The sequence below is a fragment of the Carcharodon carcharias genome, chromosome 1 (assembly GCF_017639515.1).
Source record: "Carcharodon carcharias isolate sCarCar2 chromosome 1, sCarCar2.pri, whole genome shotgun sequence".
Taxonomy (NCBI): domain Eukaryota; kingdom Metazoa; phylum Chordata; class Chondrichthyes; order Lamniformes; family Lamnidae; genus Carcharodon; species Carcharodon carcharias.
The window spans coordinates 202,970,172-202,991,132 of record NC_054467.1 but is presented as its reverse complement, the minus strand read 5'-3'; the positions used below and the strand labels follow the sequence as shown (position 1 = coordinate 202,991,132).

Genomic DNA, 20,961 nt, shown 5'->3' with positions numbered 1-20,961 from the left:
GCATAGACACAGCTACATACATCAAACTGATAAATCAATTGTTAACAGTTTAATCTGATGAAAAATACATTTTATTAAAATATTCATGGTAAATAGCTTTACACTGAAAAGTAGAATTCCCACATGCAGGCATCTAAAATTGCTTTACAAAGAGTGATCTTGTCTAACATTGTATGGTATATTCTTATAGGATTATTAGTAAGTGAACATTAAAGCACTTTTACAGTTTGTTTATGATCAACATTAAGCTGTACTCATTATCACAAATTTATATCGCCCTGGTTGGGATGCACAGCCGTGCTCAAAGTTTAACGAGAGAAAAGACAGCATTTTGTAACTATTATATGGGTGTTTAACGCTGAAATACAATCGTAGGGTTTATGAGTGTAAATAAATCAATGGAGTTTCACTTGGAATTTAATTTCTTACGTTGAATTAAAAGTTTATGATTAACCGTCACCAGCTTTCTCTTCTAGTTAACAAAAAGTCGGCAAATTAGCGGTAATACACGGCCTTGTGCTTCACAAATGTTCCACATTTTTGGGACGTTCCACATTTTCCACATTTAGAGACTTGAGAAGGCTTCCTCACACGGTTCGCATTGAGGATATTATCCTGTGACACAAAAGAGACTTGTAAGAGGTTGAGTCCAGTCACAGGGACTGTCGGCTGTTTCTCCTGCTCAAGAACTGCTTCCAAATGTGAACCTATTTGTTGCAGCTTTTCAGGCCGGGCCCCGTTCTGGCTGACCAAGAGTACCTTTTATCAGTGATCGCCTTCAAAATATTTCTTTTAAAGCTATTCAGCTAACTGTGACTAGCCTCTTGCTTTCATGTATGACTGTGGAATTACACTTTGTCTTCTCCCCATCGAGTAAGAATTAAACGCCAAGGAGATTTTAATCAACTAAAGTAAAACAGAATGTTAGAATCAAAATGTATATAGCCCATCACCTACAGGCAAATACAATCTCTGTTCTTCCACGGCGCCTACCCAAAAAAAACTGCCTTTAGGTAAAATATGCGATTTAATATGTGCTTTGTTAAGGACAAAAGGGATGTGGCATACTGTAAAATTTAAAAAAAGACAAACTGGAATAAGCCAGCTCTGAAGAATGTGCTGCCTTTTCTGAGTCGTTATTCAAGACTACCCCAGCTTGAAAACAAGTCTATTAACGTCTACCAGCAAGAGAGCCTTCTATTCTTCTCTGATCCCTCAGTGTTTCGGTAGATCGTGTGGGCTCAGGGTTTCTCTTTCTCTCTCTCTCTCTCTCAGCAATGAAACTTGAACAGATTTGACGTCAAGAAACTCGGATGAATAACAGGCGTAATTGTTGTTAATAATTTGTGTGTACAGTGCTGGTCACAAAAGGAAGATAAAGTGGAAGAGACTGCGTTTCTTAGCAACCCGCGTGTATGTGCGAAACAGCAAAGTGTTTGCCAACAGCTTTCACTGGAGTGGGTCTGTTTCAGCACCTTGGATAGAGACACCATCAGTCCTCTATAGATTCACTTTACTTTATGGCCGGTCCTTGGAAGTCGATTCTTCTATTTATCCACAGTGTTATTTAAAAACGACCAAAAAGCAAGTTAGAGGGCAGGTGGTTATAGTTACATCCAACGTACCGTCAAACGCACCACTAACGTTTTATAGTTGCGCTTTATTCAGATTTCAAATCTTTAAGAACATATTTATGACAGACTTGGGGAAGGAACCAATACTGTTTTGATTGAAGGCAATCAATGTAAAATCAGGAAAAAAGGTGCGTGTGTGTTTGGTGGGGAGGGGATGGGTTGACTCTTGGAATAGAAACGACCTGAGGAAAAGCTGCAAAAATGTAATCCCTCTTCCTGCCCAGGATAAAATATTCCACACCATCTCCACAACCCCCGCCCAACACCCCCCTCTAACCACCCCCCGACAAATGCAACGATTTTATCTTTAAGTAAATTTGGATTTACATTGATTTGTCCTATACTAGGAGTAGATTTTTTTTAAAGTAATGTGGTACATCTGAAGCAAACGCACCTTCAGATCAGAGGTGCTTTTTTTATCGTCGCTGTTGTAAAAAGCTGCTTTAGTTCGGGGTTTTGTTTTTTGCATTTTCGAAAAGCTTTGCCTCTCTTCGCTGGAGCGGAACCGGCAGAGCTTGCCTCTATAATACTCTTTAACAATAGATGTACTTAAAACTGTAGTTGCGTGTTTGCTTGCCTCAACCCCTCTCGATCCACTGAAGCAGATAAAATCAGCAAGGTGCAGCCGGAAAGTTTATTTTTATCATAATTGAATACTTTTGAATTGATGTCGGGTTTCTGAGGAGTGATCCGATCTTACTTGGACGGTGTCGGCTGATCACTCCAGTTTTGTTTTTGCCTTAAAAAAAGGAACTCAGGAAAGCAGTTGGGAGGTGCGTTACACAATCTTCCCCAAATGCAAATACCGGGTAGAGAAATCAGGAATCCGATGTTACGGATGAAATGACCCGTCTTCTTTCTGTCCCCCACCCCCTCACCCAACCCACCAACTCACACCCGCTCCCCATTGAATATAACGGTAGTTAAAGAACTACGAGATGTCTTTGGTTTAACAGGAAGCAGACATCGCTGCAGCTTTTCGGTGACAATGTGAGGCGCGAGTAAGTCGCCCAATGCGTTTTAAACAAAACACCAGTTAATTGGCTTCACTCTTCCTCTTTCTCTCGCATCCCCCTCCCAAGAAATATACATAAACTCAATATAAGAGATCGCCCCCGTCACATCAAAATCAAATATGAATTCTCATATTCAGCAAATGATTTGGACATTTCTCCCTCCACCACACCCCCCCCCAAAAAAAAAACAAGAAGACCCCCGAGCTCTCAAAGACTGGCACCGTCTCTCTTTGTTCCCAGGTCACATGCTTTCTAAGAATGAGTTCGGACCTCTGCACACAACCTTAAAGTAAAGGAAAATGTTGCACAATGTGATAGATCAGAAATAGTCGGAATATCACACATAATCCTTCCAACAGATTCACTCTTTCATGCCGAGTGCATTTCACCAGTGATCCCGATCGGCAATAATGGCTTAGAAAAAAAAACCCACAACCCATGAAATCATTGTTGTCAAAGCGCTTTTGTGTTCCTTCCTTTTATTTGGTAGTAAAGAGGGAAGGGCTTTATTATTATATCGAGGGAGAGGGGAAAAAATGGAACGTGCGCAAGCTGCCTTTTTATGGCTGGATTATGGAAGCTACCACTGTCTGGGGTGGTAGTGGATATGAATAAAGAGGGAGAGGGAGGGAGTGGGGAGGCTGCTTTCTCCACCCCGGGTCTGCGCCGACCTTGAGCCGATCCAGTCTGTTTAAACGGCGGAGTCAATGTAAAGGAAAGTTGCCTGACGTCACGCAGTGTGGGAGAAAGATGGCCACGTTAACGAACGGCGTGCAGCAGCCAGCAGACAGCCTCAACAACAACATCCAGATCAGCACTGCCAACGGGCCTATGAACGGACTCAGCCACAGCCAGAACAGCACCATCCCCATGAAGGACCACGACGCCATCAAACTTTTCATCGGCCAGATCCCCCGCAACCTGGAGGAGAAGGACCTCAAGCCCCTCTTTGAGGAATTTGGCAAGATCTACGAGCTCACGGTGCTGAAGGATCGCTTCACCGGCATGCACAAGGGTCTGTACACATTCAGCACTACCCTCACTGCTCTGAGCCACTTCGGGGCTTTCTGAAGTCGGTGCAATCAGAGTGTCTTATTTTGGTGTTTGTGTGTCCATAATTTGAATGCTAGGTCTAGCCAGCTCGTGGTGTGGTGCTGAAGGATAGCGTTACTGCGAGAGCAATGAAACACCAACTCATTTCCTATAGTTTTTTTTAAAATAGCGTTTGTAAAGAGCACGAGCGATCTGGGATTCAAAAAAGAAGCCTGGGAACTGATGGGTGCTTAAGGCTAGGTTTTACTATGTTTCTTGTCTGCACACTTTGCACTGATTGAAAGAACTTGAGATTTCAAAGCACCGGGCGGACGGTGTAGCTGTTTGTCTCCGCCACCCTCCCTTTTCTTTTTGTGTGTAGATATTTAGTTATTTTCCCCCCACCCCCTTGAAAGAAAAAGCTCCCGCGAGTTAATAGTGCTGAAAGACAGCGCTTCCGGCTCGAACAGTTTACACCTGGAGTCCTCTTTGTCAAAATAAGACAACTTTTTATACATTTTTTTTGAATGATTTGGAAGACCTGAGCTGGCTTGAACCGCGATTAAAACTATATGAGGGGAGGGGTAGGGGGTGTGATCACTGATGGTGCTAAACGCCAGCTTCAAACACACACATACACACACACACACACACACACAGGAATAATAACTTGCAGGATTTGTGGTGGTGATTTTAAAAAGCGAAATGACCCAGCTGCTGCTGCTGCTGTGTGATATGAAGAAAAGCACACAAGGGTGTGCAGGTGCGCCGTCAATCTGCGTGTTAGAGAGAGGGCAATGGGGTGGGTGGTAAAAGTAAGATATGAAAAGGGCCTTGGGTTATCTGTAATTTAAAATGCAATATTTATGAGCTCACCGGCCGCATACTCAGGCGCGGATAAGACTGCTTGCTATTTTCAATAAGCATGGATTGAAATTTCAGAGATATGAATGATGTGATTCCAAACACTCGTTCTTTAAAGCTTTAGATAATCATTTACTGATCGTATTAAGATTGTCGGCTGCAGTTCTTCTCCTCCCCCCCCCACTTGCCCACCCCCACCCCCTCCCCCCAATTTAAGAATTTAAAGTATAGTATCCAATTTCTGTTCATGACTGGTCTGAATATTCGACTCTGAATTATTTTCATGTTATGCAGCCAATTTTGAAAATGAATGCATTATTTACGCCTCTACTGCAAATAAGACAAGTCAGAGGCTGAGAGCCCTTTGCACAGCCCCCTTTCTCCGGTGTGCCCACTCTATACGGCTGGTTTGGAGCTGCAGAGTTCTAAGTTCCTGGGGGGTGTGCTCTGCATCAGCACTGACAACTCCTGCGGGTTAACTTCCACTGCCAGACCACATATGGTACTGTGCAGACAGCACAGATTCTGATAATACAAAGGTAATTGTCGCAGCCTCAATAGTTAATGTCAAAGACTGCGTCCACTGCTATAGAAGTATCCCTTTTAAATGAAACACAATATTTCATTTATGGAAGCATCCAGTATCCCTTTTAAATGAAATAAAATATTGTTCCAAATGTGGACCGAAAGTACCAAAGCATCCCTAAGAGTAAACAAATATGAGTATTGTGTACTATGTTGGAGTCATGTTTAAAGATACATATGTGAACCGAAGTATGTTCTTGGAATTAAATATTATGCTTCCGTATAGTTACGGTGTTTTTACACTCCACTGTTCAAGCATTAACAATGCAATAGGACATACATTTTCAAAAGTGAATGCACCAAGTGAAATCTGTTTAGTGACATAAGTCGATCATATATAAGTGATTTAGTAACGCACGTTACTGATCGTGACACCAGTTTGCATGGTGCCAACACTAAATTGTTGGGATAATAAAAGTAAAGTCATTTGGAAAAAGGTGACGGCAAAATTATAATCACAGTGTCTTTGTATATTTTCAATGAAATGATTAGGTTGTGCCTTCCTAACGTACTGTGCCAGGGAATCTGCTCTGAAGGCCCAGAGTGCATTGCATGAACAGAAGACATTACCTGGGGTAAGTTCAAGAATTTTTTTTCAAGTTTTCTTGCCTTGGTGATGGATCCGAGCCATTACCTCTCCCATGCAAAAAGTTACCGCATCTCCTCAGGCGCTGTTTAGGTTTTTAGTAATAAAACTTTAAAATGAAAGTCGTTCATCGTATTATTGGCAGTGTGGTATGTTTTATTTATTTGTGTACTTGTTTCAAATTGTATGGGGGTGCAAGAGTGGAATTATAGATTTCAACATGGTGCGGCTTTAAGAGAGAGCAAAAAGTGGTTTCATTTAAAAGAACGGGAATGGTCATCGTGTCACAAGCAGTCTTTAAGTAGCCGTTTTGATATGTATTTATTAACTATGTCTATATAGAGGTGGAGTACATGACAGCTTTTAACAGAAATAATATTCAGTTACAGATGAACAGCTTTAGACAATGAGCCACGTGGATGGCAATGGACAAGTTATTTTCTTTTAAAGAACAGCGACTGTCTTCCCCTGACAGTGCTGCGTGTTTTTTTTTAGATCTCGCTAAGGAAGACTGTAGTGTGATTATGGGCATTTTAAGACGGGCTTTCAAAAGTCATTTATGCAATCAGCTGTGACATCCTCTCTCATCGATTAATTCTGCTGCTGGAAATACATATTTTATAACAAGCTGACAAATTCAAGCAGGCGTGTTACAAACCAGCGCGGTTTGGGGCTGGTAGGTAACGCGGGCTATGCAATCTTTGCAAGAACACTCTGAGCCTGATCATTGTACCATATCTTTTATTCCCCAACAATAATTGGAGGGAATCCTAACCTTTGAAAAATTTCGAAGACCACCCGATACAACTTCATCAATCCCTTTAATTCTTCTATTTTGTGCCTTAGTCAGCCTACGCCCCCTCCCCGACCCTCCCGCGACGTCTAGCATTATACATAAGCTTATATATATGCTTCAATACATGTGTGTATATATTTATATATAGCATGTATGTGTATGTATCTATATATATAAAATGTATGTGTTATATATATAATATACACACATACACATCTCTATGGATGGACAATAAAGAATTATGTTTCATGCGGAATGAAATGTATAAATAGCAAAAGCAAATGTATTAGAGTTATCCCCAGCAGACTGACAATGGGGAAAAATAAATTGTGATTGAAGTTTTTAGATTAATACTGTGTGCCACCTCTGATTCAATCTGTGTTTTCACTGTGTTTGTATTTATACACATATTTTTAATCAGTACTGAGTCAGAGATTCATACTTGGTAGCTATAGTGAGAATCGTTATGTATTCAGTGTGTAACCACCTACTATCATGGGGCTGTGTGGCTTTTGTCAAGACTTATTACCATACAGAAGCCTTCAGCTTTCCCATGGCCTACTTCATTTCCATTGTAGAGACGTATTTAAGTCAACAGCTGTCACTGCTATGCAGCAGCCCTCCAAGTTTTTAAAAAAAGACCCCCCCCCATCCTTATTAATCCTCCTCATCAGATGTAATAGTCTGTCATTCTCAAATCTTCACAAACCTAATCACATTTGAAGCAGAGGGTAGGGTGGGGGCAGGTTTGGCCACCGGGCACTTCACTGTTATATTGTTAGGCAATATTATTAGTTTACACAGTAATTGGTGGCCATTAGACACAAATAATTAAGACCCCAAAGACCAATCTTTGTGCAAGCATGTGTGTAAAAAAAAAGCTGCACCATCCTTTGTGTACTTTCAGCTGCCATCCACTTTTTATAGCTCCATGGCACATCAAAAATATCATCTGACAACACTCTATTTTTGTTAGCATGCTAAAGGTTAACACTAGTACTTAGAGTGATGAGGATGATGTATCTGTTGGTAGATGCCTCACCACCCGTTTGATTATTAAAGCGCCTTTCGAAACATTAATGACATCATCTTATTCAGCTCACCAACAAATACTAAACATTGAAAAGTGGTTCCACTGCAGAACAATTATTAGAACAAAAACCTGTTTTTGCTTTTCATCAATTTGGTATCAGTGAAAGAAGGCTGTGACTTAAACTCACCATATCCATGTTCTTAGGTATTTTTATACTTATAGTGACATCTGAAAAAAAAGAATGAGACAAGAGCCTCTAACTTAATTTCTGTAAATCCATTTCCTCACTATCCAGCAAGATTTGGTTGGTTGGTTGGTTTTGAAGTTCTGAAATCAATTTTCAAGTTGGTAAGTAAATTATGGGGAAAAGGAATGCTGCAACCTTAGACATCCATATCTGATATTGTTGGCATCCTGTATGAATGAGACTGTGTAGAACAATAAAGGTTTCATTTCATTTGGATTTGGTTTATACATGCTGCAACTCTCAGTCCTGCTGCAGATAGCCTGCAAAAGACTAATTTCTAATCTTTAGTGGCTTATTGGCATTTGTTTGGACTAATCTGGGAGCATATGCAATACAGATGGAAGAAAGAAACACCTGATTCCTTGAATGATTTCTTACACACAAATCACATTTGTCAAATCTTCTGAGCAGCATTGCAACATTTGAACTATGTTTGTCAGCAATGTTTAAGATTTTATTTGTAACATTAGAAATCTCATTACATGGTGTGCACTAGATTATAGACAGTACGATTTTATTATGTAAAGTGAATGCATGAGTGTCTGTGTGAAAGTGAGAAAGACAGTGCAATAAGAGACTGATTACATGAATTGGAGTCAGTTTGGTCTTTGTTGACCTGCTAGAAACTCAGGGGCATTATGAAGAATTGCAGACTTTTTTTTAAAAATGAAAAAGCCAGTAAGAATGTCCAATGGGAGGTGCAAGATGTGTGCAAAAAATTTGTGCCGGGATGATTACACATGTTGTTCCATCTGAGTCAGAGAGAGCGAGCGAACGAGCACTTACACTTCCTCATTATTGCCTATTGAATGGCTGAAGCTGAAAGTAATGAGATGGAGCTTAATAAGGAAATGCTTCCTTTCAGAGGATGAGAGTTGTGAGCCTGCTGTATCTGCCATGTCTCATTAACAGGCTGCTGCGGAGCACATGGTGTCGCACAATAATGAGAGTTTTGGGGGTGGGGGTTGGAAGTGAGCATGCTGCACTCTAGAGATATCTCTTTTGTGTTGCCAAGCATTTAAGTTCATTCCCGAGCAGACACCTGGCACAGATAAAAAAAGGAAATACAAAAAGATGGATATTAGCAGACTAGGCAACACAGCAGTGAATCATGTATCATATTTGTTCTGCATTCGATGTCTTCAGGTTCTCATCCCAGTGATGCCTGACACTAAGATTTTATTCTCAGCAATATATTAATTTTTCTAATCCCTGCCTACACAACTTGATGGTGTGGTTTTGCACTGGGTAAAGTGCTTAGCCTGGGCAGGAGAAATTATTATGTACCACCCTGCCCTTCATCAGTTGCATCAGTTCACCTAAAAATATGATATATTGTACTTCTAAGAAGACAATAATATGGAGAAAGGTGTTAAGAAGGAGAATTAACTAATAGAAAATTTTGTTTAGCTATGAAGTAGTTTTGTTCGAGATCAAATAAAGAATGACCTAACTATTCCCTGAGGGTACCATACCTTCGTATAGTCATTTGGGATTACTGTTAGTATTAGAATGTTGTGGTGCCAAGACAATTTGGATCAAGGTAGAGCCATTAATCTGTCTCTTGATTTGGTTTCTCTAGAAAGTTTCTGATCCCAAAAGATTAGTTTGCTCAGGTTAAATCTTCTTTGCAGATTCAGAAAGACAAGGACCAGCTTAAAACTATACAAGTAGGGCTGGAACAAAGGCTTATACTAGCTTTACTTCTGATGTCAAATGAGTATTGAAGAAAAGTTGATATGCTATATAAAGAAATACTATGTGGACAGCATATGTATATGGTCAGAATATTCATACAGAAATGTATAAATGAAGACATAGATATAGATCATGTTTCCCCTGTCTGGGGCTGTCTAGAACCAGGGGAACCAGTCTTGGAATAAAGGGCAAGCCATTTAGGACTAGAATGAGGAGGAATTTCTTCACTCAGAGGGTGGTGAATTTCTGGAATACTCTGCTCTGGAGGTCTGTGAAGGCTCAGTTGTTGACTATGTTCAAGACTGAGATTGATAGATTTCTACATATTAAGAACATCAAGGGATACGCGGATAGTGCAGGAAAATAGTGTTGAGATAGAAGATCAGCCATGATCTCACTGAATAGTGGGGCAGGCTCAAAAGGCTGAATGGCCTACTCCTGCTCCTATTTCCTATGTTTATATGTTCATGCTATTTTTGTAATTTGCAGCATGAATAATTTACAAAGTTGCAAGTAAGTTATAATAAACATCAATATCAATGTAATAGACTGTATCAACAATAATTTTCATAATGGTGTGGTGAGTTATGGTATTAGGCTTTAGCATATTATAATATATCTTGATTACTGCTTGTCCTGACACTGATTATGACCATCTGTTAATTCTGTCTGAGACCAGTGTATAAGAATAAAAAAAGGAAGAATCTAATGATGGATGTAACAAAATTTAAAGTCAGACAGCAAGCAGCAAAAATAAGAAAAACATATATGACAAATGAAAGGCAAAGTGAGACAATGCAAATATATGGAAGGAGAAGAAATTAACTTCATAAATACAGTTGTTCCATATAATGTCTGATGAAAGAACACAAAGTATTTAGATAGTTATTACTATGAAATAATGAATGAAAGAGAACCTGATATCACTCTGTCAATTTAACAAATGAAACACATTATCTCATGTTTATGCCAAAGTAATGAGAAATTGGTTATCCATCTGCTTGGTGACATCCAAAGATTTTACCCTCACCAATTTTATAGTCTAATACAAAAATATATCATAGCAAATCTAAGTTTTACTTTACTAAACAAGAATTCTGAATATTTTGCTTTGTTAATGAAAGAAAGTTATAGAAATCTGCATTCATAATGTTTTGGTTTTGTTATAGAAATTTTCACCTACTGTACAGCAAAACTGAGATGAAAACTTTTTTTGGCACTCTTATTTTTCTAGTCCCTCTTTCTCCCCCATTTCCACATGTGGTAACATCTAAATTCTAAAGGTTGTTGAGTCATTTATAAGATCTCCCTGATAATCCCTTCACTTGATCTGTTTAACAAAACTCCATGTTATTTGACCGATAATCCCATTCATATAGAATGCCTGATAACTGCTCAGTGTTATTTGTCTAATACCCCACAATCACATGCTTAATAACCCTCCATGCTTTCTGTCTAAACTTTCATTCGCACAGTATGAAAGTTACCCTCCATGTTATCTCCTTGATAACCCTTTTTTGTGATATGCTGACATCCCCTCTACATGATACTTAATAATGTGTCAAACAGCACTTCCATGTAATCAGCTTGTTCATAATACATGTGATTTGTCTGATAACCCCGCCACGTGTTTGGCCTAATAACCTTTCAACATGATCTATTTGCTACGCCTCCATATGATTTGTCAAACAGCGCTTCCATGTTGTTTACCTGATATGTCAGGTAACCTGTCCATGTGATGTGCAGGGTAGTACTTCCACAATCTATTTGAATATCCCTGATGTGATCTGTGTGAATCACCTAGTGAGTGAACAGTTTGATAGCTTTCATAAAACCTACTCAATAACTCATCCTTGCAACAGCCATAATAATCCTACTTTTCCATAGTAGCTGTTTTCCCCAGTACCTATGCACCTCACAATGTAACATGTCTCATAAACATTAATAGAATATAATATGAGAAATAAATAAGTAAACACACAGCTCAGAACAAACTTATCTCCCCGGATCTTAGTAATTGGATGTTACACCAGTGCAATGTGAGTGGCAACGTAAAAACATTAATTTATAACTCTCCTCATAATAATCTCAGACTCTCTTGAAATACTCATAAACATCCTATCTTTTTTTATAAAATTACTGATAGTATGTCAAAGTGGTTCAGTATTAATGAGCTTAATTATTGTATCGAATCACGAGAAGTTTTTCTCCTTCTACCTGCAGTAGCCTAGGATGATGACCCTGGTGGTCCTACCACTGAGCTAACATTATACCCAGGAGGAATAAGAGGGACTTGGAATTTGTCATGATTATGCAGCATAATTATGGGCTTGGGTGACATAAATTGTGAGCAGAAAGCTTGAATAGCTTAGGTAATGATCCAAACCTCAACATCATTACAATCTCAAATAAAGTTCCAGTATCCACATTATGTTTGTGTTCCAGTGAATCTCCTGCAGCTTGCTCAATAGCATGAGGAGTTTTGGCCAGGTGCGAGAGATGTGGTTCTGGGTGGAGCCAGTATTGAAGCTTAGGATAAGGGTGACTGCCAAGTTTAGACTTGACATGTGTAAGTAACAGGGCAGGTTCTTAGGAAGATGGATTGAAATAACAGTGTTCCTGCCACCATTTCTAATCAATGCCCTGCCAGGGAGCTGGTTCTGTACCGAGCACTGAGTATGCCAAAGCCTTTTGAAGCAGAACATTAGGGTGGGCTGGGCCTGCCCAACAACCAATCATAGGATGGTTGGGGAGAAGTATATCAGAGCCATAAAATTTTCAGGAAAGGAGCCCATCAATTTTTTCGGGGAATGTGTCTTCCATTACTGTGGGAATGTTTTCCTTTAGGCACTGTTTGTCTGGCTCCTGCATTTTGGTGTGTGGTTCTACAACAGCTGACAGGAAGAGGAATATTTTGAAACATTATGGCACTGCTTCAATGTGATAATAAGGTCACTCAAAAGAAAGAAAGGGTTTTCCTTAAATAGTAATGCTCCATTGTCTAGATACCTAACACTCCTTTATATACTATATGCAAATAAACCCCAAGAGTACAGAATGTGCTTTGCAGCTTTCAAAATATTTTTAGCCACATGCATGTGTAGAAAATGCTGAGTAAATTTTTAATGAGGAGCAGCACCAAGCAACATTTAAAGAGCTGTCTGGAGTTTCCCAGCAGGATTACTTTTACACAGTGCTCTCTACATAAACATTTTTTTTAAAAAGCTTTTCTTTAAAAGGTGTCACTACAGTCATCAAAGAGTTAAATTGTGCAGCTGTGCTGTAGATAAAGCTAAGATGAAGGAAAGAAAGAAATTACTGAAAAGGAGAAAATGATAGATTACAGATGGATACAAATAATACAACCTGCTTCATGTAAACACACAATAGCAGGTGCAGTGAATATGAACTGCTGTGTCAGAGAAACGAATTGTGACTTGTCAGTAATGACATACTCCATCTTCTGTGAATGAAGGTAATACCACCTGTTAGATAAGGTTGCTAGAACAGCCTAGTATTTATAAGGAATGCACTGGACTAACTAACCCAAGGAGTGAGGTATTTAGAATCTCAGCCTTGACCAACTATCTTTTCCTGCCTAAACCATCATTAAAGCAGTAGTCATGGGTGGAGCCTGCTTGCCGTTAGAGTTCAGGAATCAACATGCCCAGGTACCCCACCTGCAGAAAATGCTTCCTCCTTTTACTTATTATAACTAGCTTAAACACTGGCATTGACCATTTGGGCCATCAACCCAATGACTCTGCTGAAAAGTTTATGTAATTCTATGTAATTATGAAATGTAATTCTAAGCTTTGGAGTGTTTGTATAAGACTACGGTACCCTTCCAACCTCAAAGATTAAAGGAGAGACTAGTTTGAGGGTCCGATTTAAAAAAAAATGAGGGGAAAGATTGTTGTTTACTTTTATTTTTGGAGTCAGGGAGAGAAAAGGCCACTTTGGAGGGGAACATTTATTGTCTAATTTTTGCCCTTAGTGCATTTCAGCTCTGATCTGGGAATAGAAGTGATTGGGAAATCTCAATGCATTGGTGAAGGGTAGCTGTTTGAACAAAGGTTTAAAAAGAAAACATCACTTTTCCTGATGAGAGGCATGGTCTATAATTAGTGACTTAAGTAGCAAAACCTTTGACCTAAAGTCTCTGGATAAAGGGCACACAAAGATGAATGAGTCTACTAGTGTAACTCAGCAGGGCTTTGTGCTTCTGTACTCACTTAAAATAAGAATATGGAGCCTTGGTGGTATTTCAATGCAAGAGAAGGTTTTTAAAGAGAAAAAGGTGATCTTATTATGCAAACTATAAAATTCCTGAATTGGTCCTTTTAAATTAGTGTTGTTATTAACAGGATACCAACAAAGGAGCAGCATTTTGTAATATCACAACAATGCATAAACTCCTAAAAATGTTCTTTGATCTAGCACTAACTCGAATAGAACATGTACATTTTTATAACTAAAACCAGAACATACAGCCTGATTGTAAAGGGTCCACTTTACATGGTACTTTTTTGTGTCCCTAATGCTGCCTGCTTTTCAAAGCAGGTCTACACAGGGAACACTATTTAATATAAACAATTGTTTTACTTTTGTGTCTTCACATGGGTTTTTATTACTTTACACTTCGAATACAGAGTGGTTTCTGATCTGTAAAAAAAGATGCTTTCACAGCTCTCAGCTGTGATAGAGGAATGACAGAAGGCAGAGAGGGAGGGGGGACCAGTGTGTTCTAACTCAGGGAAAGGAAAAGAGGAAAAAAGGAACTGAAGTATGAATCAAATCAGCCCATCACTGAACAACCCTCACCCTCTGAAAAATAAAACTTGCAATCTGCACCATTAAACTCCCATCCACAGTACAACTGGAACCAGTTGTAGGGGCAAATTATCCTGCATTTTCTTGTAAATTCCTCCTTGATTTTAAACATTGGTCACAACTTTCAATGGAAACACTTTAATGTAGATGGACCTCTAACAGCAGGTATCATTATCTGTGGATTATGGAGCAAAGAATAAAAAATAGTCAAATGAAATAGGCATCTAAAGCATGAACACAGATTGATTGCTCTAACTTATAACTATTATGGGTGTACATTTATTTGACATTTTTTGAAACGTAATTTAAAAGAAGTTATTCAAAATAAAGTACCATGGAACGTTTTAAAATAAAGACTAAATTGTAATTGCAATTTGCAATTTTTGCAAAGGGAGGTTTTTTTTTCCTCAATCGTTTGTCAAATATCTTTGTCTGACATGCACACAGGGAGAGCATTCAAAAGGCAGGCCGGGACAAAAGAGGGCTGCACAGGGAGGCAAGGAGAGGGGGTCACAACTAAGAAGGGGACACCTGGAAAAGGAGAACAATAGCACTCAATAAAAGATTAAAATAAAAGAGTATTTTCCGAAAATGCAGAGCCACTAAAGAAGGAGATCAGTCTAATGCTTCAACGTGACAGCCAGAACAGAATATGAAGTTTTATTTACAGTTTGAGTATAATATGCATTGTTCTAATATTATAATTGTTTTGGAATACAAAACACAATGAAGAACATACTCCCTTCGTCTAATTTATAAAAGATCAGTGTTCCATAAAACAACAGTTATTCTATTATAGACTTAGCGATTACAATTTTAGAATTAATTACATTAACTCACACTTGGATAACTGTATTTAGCTGAGTGCTATGAATTCAGCAGTTGCTTTTTGTCCTTTCATCCCTCTCCAGCAGGCTATTTCACATGGTTTGCCACAGCCCAGAGCAACACATTGTGCTCTCCATTACAGCCAAAGGAAGCAGTTGCTTATTCCACTCCTGTATATTCCATCTGAAGCCTTGTGGTAATGCTCCAAAACTGCTTCTGAATTAGGTTCTTAAAGCTCCCATTGTAATAGCAACAATCAAAAATTCATATTTTGGTTATGTCCTTTGCCATCTGCTACAGACAAATGCACTCCATCATATGCAAAAGATACAGGCTGATGGAAACAATTACAATATAGATACGATGTATGAATCCAGCTTTGGGCTTATGAGCATATTTTTACACTTGTCGGGTGCAGGACACAATCGAAATAATGATTCCAAATTTGTAGATCATGTGTGGGGTTAAATTCCTTCCACTGTTCATCCAACAACTATACATAGTCTCCGGAAAGGATCAGTAATAGCAAAAAGGACAGGGTAATTGGCTTTTTATGCCCTCCCTATTTGAGGGCTGCTGAGGCCAGTTATTGTGTCCTTTCTGCAAGTCAGTTGAGTTCTGCTCACTGAGCACAGATTTACTATTAAACTTGATATCTTGTTGGCATGTGTGGTTTAGTATCACTGCATTCATTTATTGGGCCTGATGGGGAGCTCTAAGAACTTACTATTTGATCATTTTAAACTGAGCAGTATTGAAACAAATGACAGCTTTCTTAAGGAGTATTGCCATACTGAAGATTGAAGGTAAGCTGCTGTACTTACAGTTAGGATTCCGTGTTGATTGTAACAGCAACTTTCTAATGAGAATGCATTTTTAGTACAGTAGCTTTGAAGCAAAAATACACTTTACAACTCTCTTGTGCCTTTTAGCAGTGGTTAGACATCAGTCTATGTTGATTTTTTTTTTGCCACTGGCATCCTTCCTGTGTTTTCTGGGTTTTGCATCTGTCCAATGTCTGGTGCTGCGAAAGGACATCATTTAATATTCATTCATTCATATTGAAGTATACAGCATGCCTATGTCCATATGTAAATTAATAATCTGAATCTTGGCATACATCAGTGTCTCAGACCTAATCTTCTAACCTGAACCAGAGAAGATTAAGGGGAGTCACAAATATGTCATCAAGACAGTCTACTTTTTGTTTCTGTTCAACTATTTTTCAATATATGTATATTTTCCAAAAACGGAAGCGCAAGCTTCTCTAGTGACTCAGTTGCCAAATGTTATGTGCATTGAGCTGCATAAACCGCAGGTTCAATCCCTTCTGCGCTGAATTAACAATCCCAGAAGTTCAATCGCGAAGGTACTATAATGCAGCCTCAGTTTCCTAGGATGAGGGCCAAAGGCAGTAACCAATTCTCATTCCAAAATGTTAAACTTACATTAAAAATAAATTTAGTCATGTTCATAGCTCCCCTGCAGGCCGCTGCCAGAGTGATTAACTCCTTCCTGCTGTCCTCATCCTCACCCTGACACCCCCAGTATTTACATTGCTGGCAAGGCAAATTGCCTTAAATTTACATGTTGCCACGAGTTAGCGAAATGAGGCTGGAAGCTTTATTTTGGGCTCAGCCCACCATCCCCCCTTCCCTATACTATCCCTCCCCTGCCCCACCCCCACCCCCAACACCCCAGTCTCCCTGATCCTGGGCCTGAAAAGGAGAACAGGTGAATAAGTGCAATATAATGTTCACATCTTCAGCTTGTATTCAGAAACTTTGGGAACAAAAAAAAAGCCCATGACCATTAGCTGCAGAATGAAATTGTAACTGCAAAGGCATACACGGTAAAGACACCTGATTACAATTATGGATTAAAACTTCGTCTATAAATCAAGGTGAGCTACACTTAATTTCTAACCTCAGCAGCTTTGCTTAGCTGGATGAAAGAAAGGAAAAAATAATAATAACCCTGTCTGAAGTGACCTTTCTTTCAGCTTATTCTATTGTAATTAGGATGAAGTTGTCCTTTAATTAACAGTAGAACATGCTGCAAACATATTAAAAAAAAAGGACTACTGCTCCTGCAGAGTGTAATGAAATCAATGGTGGCATTAAAATGGAATTTTTTAGAAAGCAGTTCAATAACATGAAAAATTGTTGAAAGATCATTGATAATGGAAAAAACATTGAGTATTTTTCTTTGCTTAGTAAGTGACAGGGGGTCATGATTCTTATACAGTACATGATTTTTGAAACCAGTGCACAAAATCTTTCTAAAAGAATTCAAAAAATAATGACACTTGTATGGAAAATAGCTGCACCATGAACAGATAATGCGAAACATGCAAGGTAGATCAGTGTGCCTCAAAGATTAGAGATGGGTTCGTGTTTTGGATGTACTCCCCTCTTCACAACCAGATTAAAATGCGATTTTTCTTTTCATTTGAAGGCAATGTATACAATATATTATGCCTCGTTCCTAATTTTTACATCAATCAAAATCTGATGAAAAATCATATTCTGTTTTTTTTTCAAATAGAAAGATTACTGTTCTATTAAGCAATCATTTTGCAACTTCAGAATGAATTACATTAATTATTTTTGGACAGTTGCTTTGCAGCTGAGTGTTCTGATGAAGATTACAAATGAAACATTAGCTTACCTCTTTGTAGCAGGTACTGACTGACTAGTTGTGCAGTCTGTAATATTTTTAAATGTCCATTAATATTATATAAAATCTCTTTTTTAGAATTCTCAATTTTCTTTTGAAGTTTACAATTTAAAGAAAAATAGCACACTTTTTTTACACTTCTTTAGAAATTTAATTTGGTTAGTCATCCAAATCAGACCCCATTCATTTTTTTCTTCCATTTAAAGGAATAAAAGGTAGTCATAACTCATTACAGTAGGTGTACTCACATTCACACTCACATTATGTTTTGAAATTAACATTTCAGTTCTTTTTATTTTTTGTCCCCCCGAATCCTCTCCTGTTCACTTCCTCTCAATCACTGAAAGCACTCAGCCACGCTGAGATGTAGCTCTTTTGGCATCAAATGGTTCTTTTGGCATCAGGCATGCTGGGTAACTTATCCAGGTAAAGATTTGTCACATATGAGCCTTGACTGTGACAGCTGGCAGTTTATTCAATATGGACAGTATCATAGCTGAGCCTAATCCTATTCTCACCCACTATTCGCATCCACACATTTTCTTGAAGTATCTGCACAGCAGTCAGGAGCAAGCATGGTAGTTCTTTGCTCCTTCCCTGACTGAGAACTAGGGGGTTAAGCTTTCTCCAACCCCACATCCTAATCTCTGTTCCGCTGTCTTTGCACCCTCCTCCACTCCCCGCCACCCCCAACCCAAACTCATTGACAACCATGTCCTCAACTGCCTAGGCTCCACAACCGGGAATTCTCTGCCAAAGCCAATTCACCTCCTTCTCGCCCTTTAGAATTCTTTTCAAAACTCACTGCTTTGTCCAAGTTTTTGGCCATGCCTTCTCCTATCTCCTTCTTTGGCTCAGCATCTATTTATTTGTGGTTATACCTTGTGATATTTTTCTGCATTAAAGGCATTATATAACCATGTTATATAATGTTATATAAACATAACATGTTAATGTTGTTATTTGTAAAGCGTCTATGTTTTGGGTTGTCTCAGACAGATCAGATTACCTAATTTCAGTACAATCTGAAGAGAGAAGCTAGCATCCTCCTGATCTGTATGGTTCAAGTCTACACAGGAATGTGCCAAACAACTGAGTATTATTGTACATAAATAGAATTATAGACAAAGCAGTCCTATCCTGTTTGCTTCTAATAATATTTTTGTCCAAAATTTCCTCAGAGCTCTTTCCATTCTACTGCTGTAATTTTGGAAATCCCATTTACATCTATGTGAAGCTTCCTCCAGTGATGTAGCAGTGGAGGAGGAGAAGCCCAAAGAACATTCCCAGCAATGTTTCTTTTTCCTTTAGAAAATTACTTTTCTGAGTGGACTTGCTTTCTCAATGGATTCATGTTCTGACATGCTTTTACAGAATATTACATTTTCCTGCTCCGCATTTGACACACACGGAAATTTCCTTAGCTCCATTGCAGCCCTGCAGGGTTGCTGCTAGTCATTTGGCCATCAGGAAGGAATATCCTGTAGGTGAGATGATGCAGATCACTCTCTTTTTTTAAAAACTATTTTCTTTAATTCAGAAATGGGCCAAAGCCCATAGTGTAACGCAGCAACAGATTTGGAAAGACTGGCAGGGAAGATGAGCTGAATAAAGAATCCATGGTTGGGTGACACCAAACTTGGGTTTGTTTCATCACCTGTACTTTTTGAAAGAAAGGAAAGATTGAGTGGATTAAGACATCTTAGCTTTGGGGTGATAAGAAAAAAAATTGTGTGGCTTTGAGGTCTGAAGAAAAAAAAATGAGCAACAGAGGATGTGAGCAGGAGCTTTTACTGCTGGGCAAACATTATCAAATCAGCAACCATTTCCACACAATGCCTGACATTCATTTAGAACAGGTGTAAAAAGGGAGGCCAATTCACAGCTCTCACCGGCTCTCACCCAAAAACAAAAGTTGCACCCAGTGAGGCGATGAAACGAACCTAACTGTGGTGTGATGGATTCTATATTTTCTGCTTTGCAATATTTTTTGTTGAATAGTAGACATGAGTATCAAATGGCGTTTCTTGTTCTATGTTAAAACAAAATACTGTGTACGATGGAAATCTGAAATAAAAATACAAAATGCTGCAAATACTCAGGTCTGGCAATTTCCAGCACATTCTGTTTTTATTCCTTGTTCTATACTTCTGTTTACTTTTTTCTAAATTTAAATATTTAGCAAACATAATACAAATATCACTTTTCTGAAGGAAATGTTCCCATATTTGGGTGCTTTTAATTAATGCCTATGCAAGGACTAAAATGATCATCTGGCGGTGTTAATGTACGTCAATTGGAAAGACAAGCAGTGCTGCAACTCAACTTTCAGATCTCTTGATGGAAAGTCCAGTACTGAATGCTTTCAGCTGCTGGACCATTTCTTGCTGCAAGCAAGGATTTCAAGGTTAGCGGTCTTAATTTTGAAAGATCCAGCCCTACAACCCTATCTAATATTGAACTTTCCAATCACATTTGCACATTGGGACTGATACCCACAACAGGGTAATTTTCCCATTCTCACTCACTTTAATGACAATTGTCCAGAAATGGACTGGTCAGATCTCAAAGTCATTACTGTACAGAAGGAAACCATTTGGCCCTTCGAATCCAGGCTGGCTCTCAGTAGAGCAATCCAATCAGTGCCACTCTCCTGCTCTATCACTGCCACCCTGTAAGTTTATTTTGCTCAAGTGCTCAACAAATTTCCTTTTGAAATCATTAATTGTCTCTGCTTCCACCACCCTCTTGGGCAATGAGTTCCAGGTCATTACCACTCACTGCATAAAATAATCCTTCCTCAAATCTGCCCCAGTACTTCTTGCCCAATTTCTTAAATCTGTGTCCCCCTTGTACCATTAGTTAATGTGAACAGCTTTTCTTTGTATAATTTATCCAAACCTGTCATAATCTTGTACATCTCTATCAAATCTCCCCTCAGTTTCCTTTGCTTCAAGGAGAGTGACCCCAACTTCTCCAACCTAACCTTGGAGCTAAAATCCTAATTCCTGGAACCATTCTGGTAAACCTCTGCATCATCTCAGGGGGTGGTATTTAATGGAGACATTGGGAATCTTGCCTGCTGGAGAACCACTCAGTCACTTTACTGTACAGGGGCAGTTCTTCCCTG

The 20,961-nt window shown here is 38.9% G+C and overlaps 1 protein-coding gene across 1 annotated transcript in view; it reads left to right on the top strand.

Moving 5' to 3' along the window:
• The first annotated feature begins 3,481 nt into the window (after positions 1-3,481).
• Positions 3,482-20,961, top strand: part of celf4 (CUGBP, Elav-like family member 4) — a 1,275,411-nt gene continuing 1,257,931 nt past the window's right edge. Inside the window, exons 1-2 of the mRNA XM_041191287.1 lie at positions 3,482-3,665; positions 5,624-5,706. Coding sequence (XP_041047221.1) covers positions 3,482-3,665; positions 5,624-5,706 — 267 coding nt within the window. The remainder of the gene's footprint in view (positions 3,666-5,623; positions 5,707-20,961) is intronic.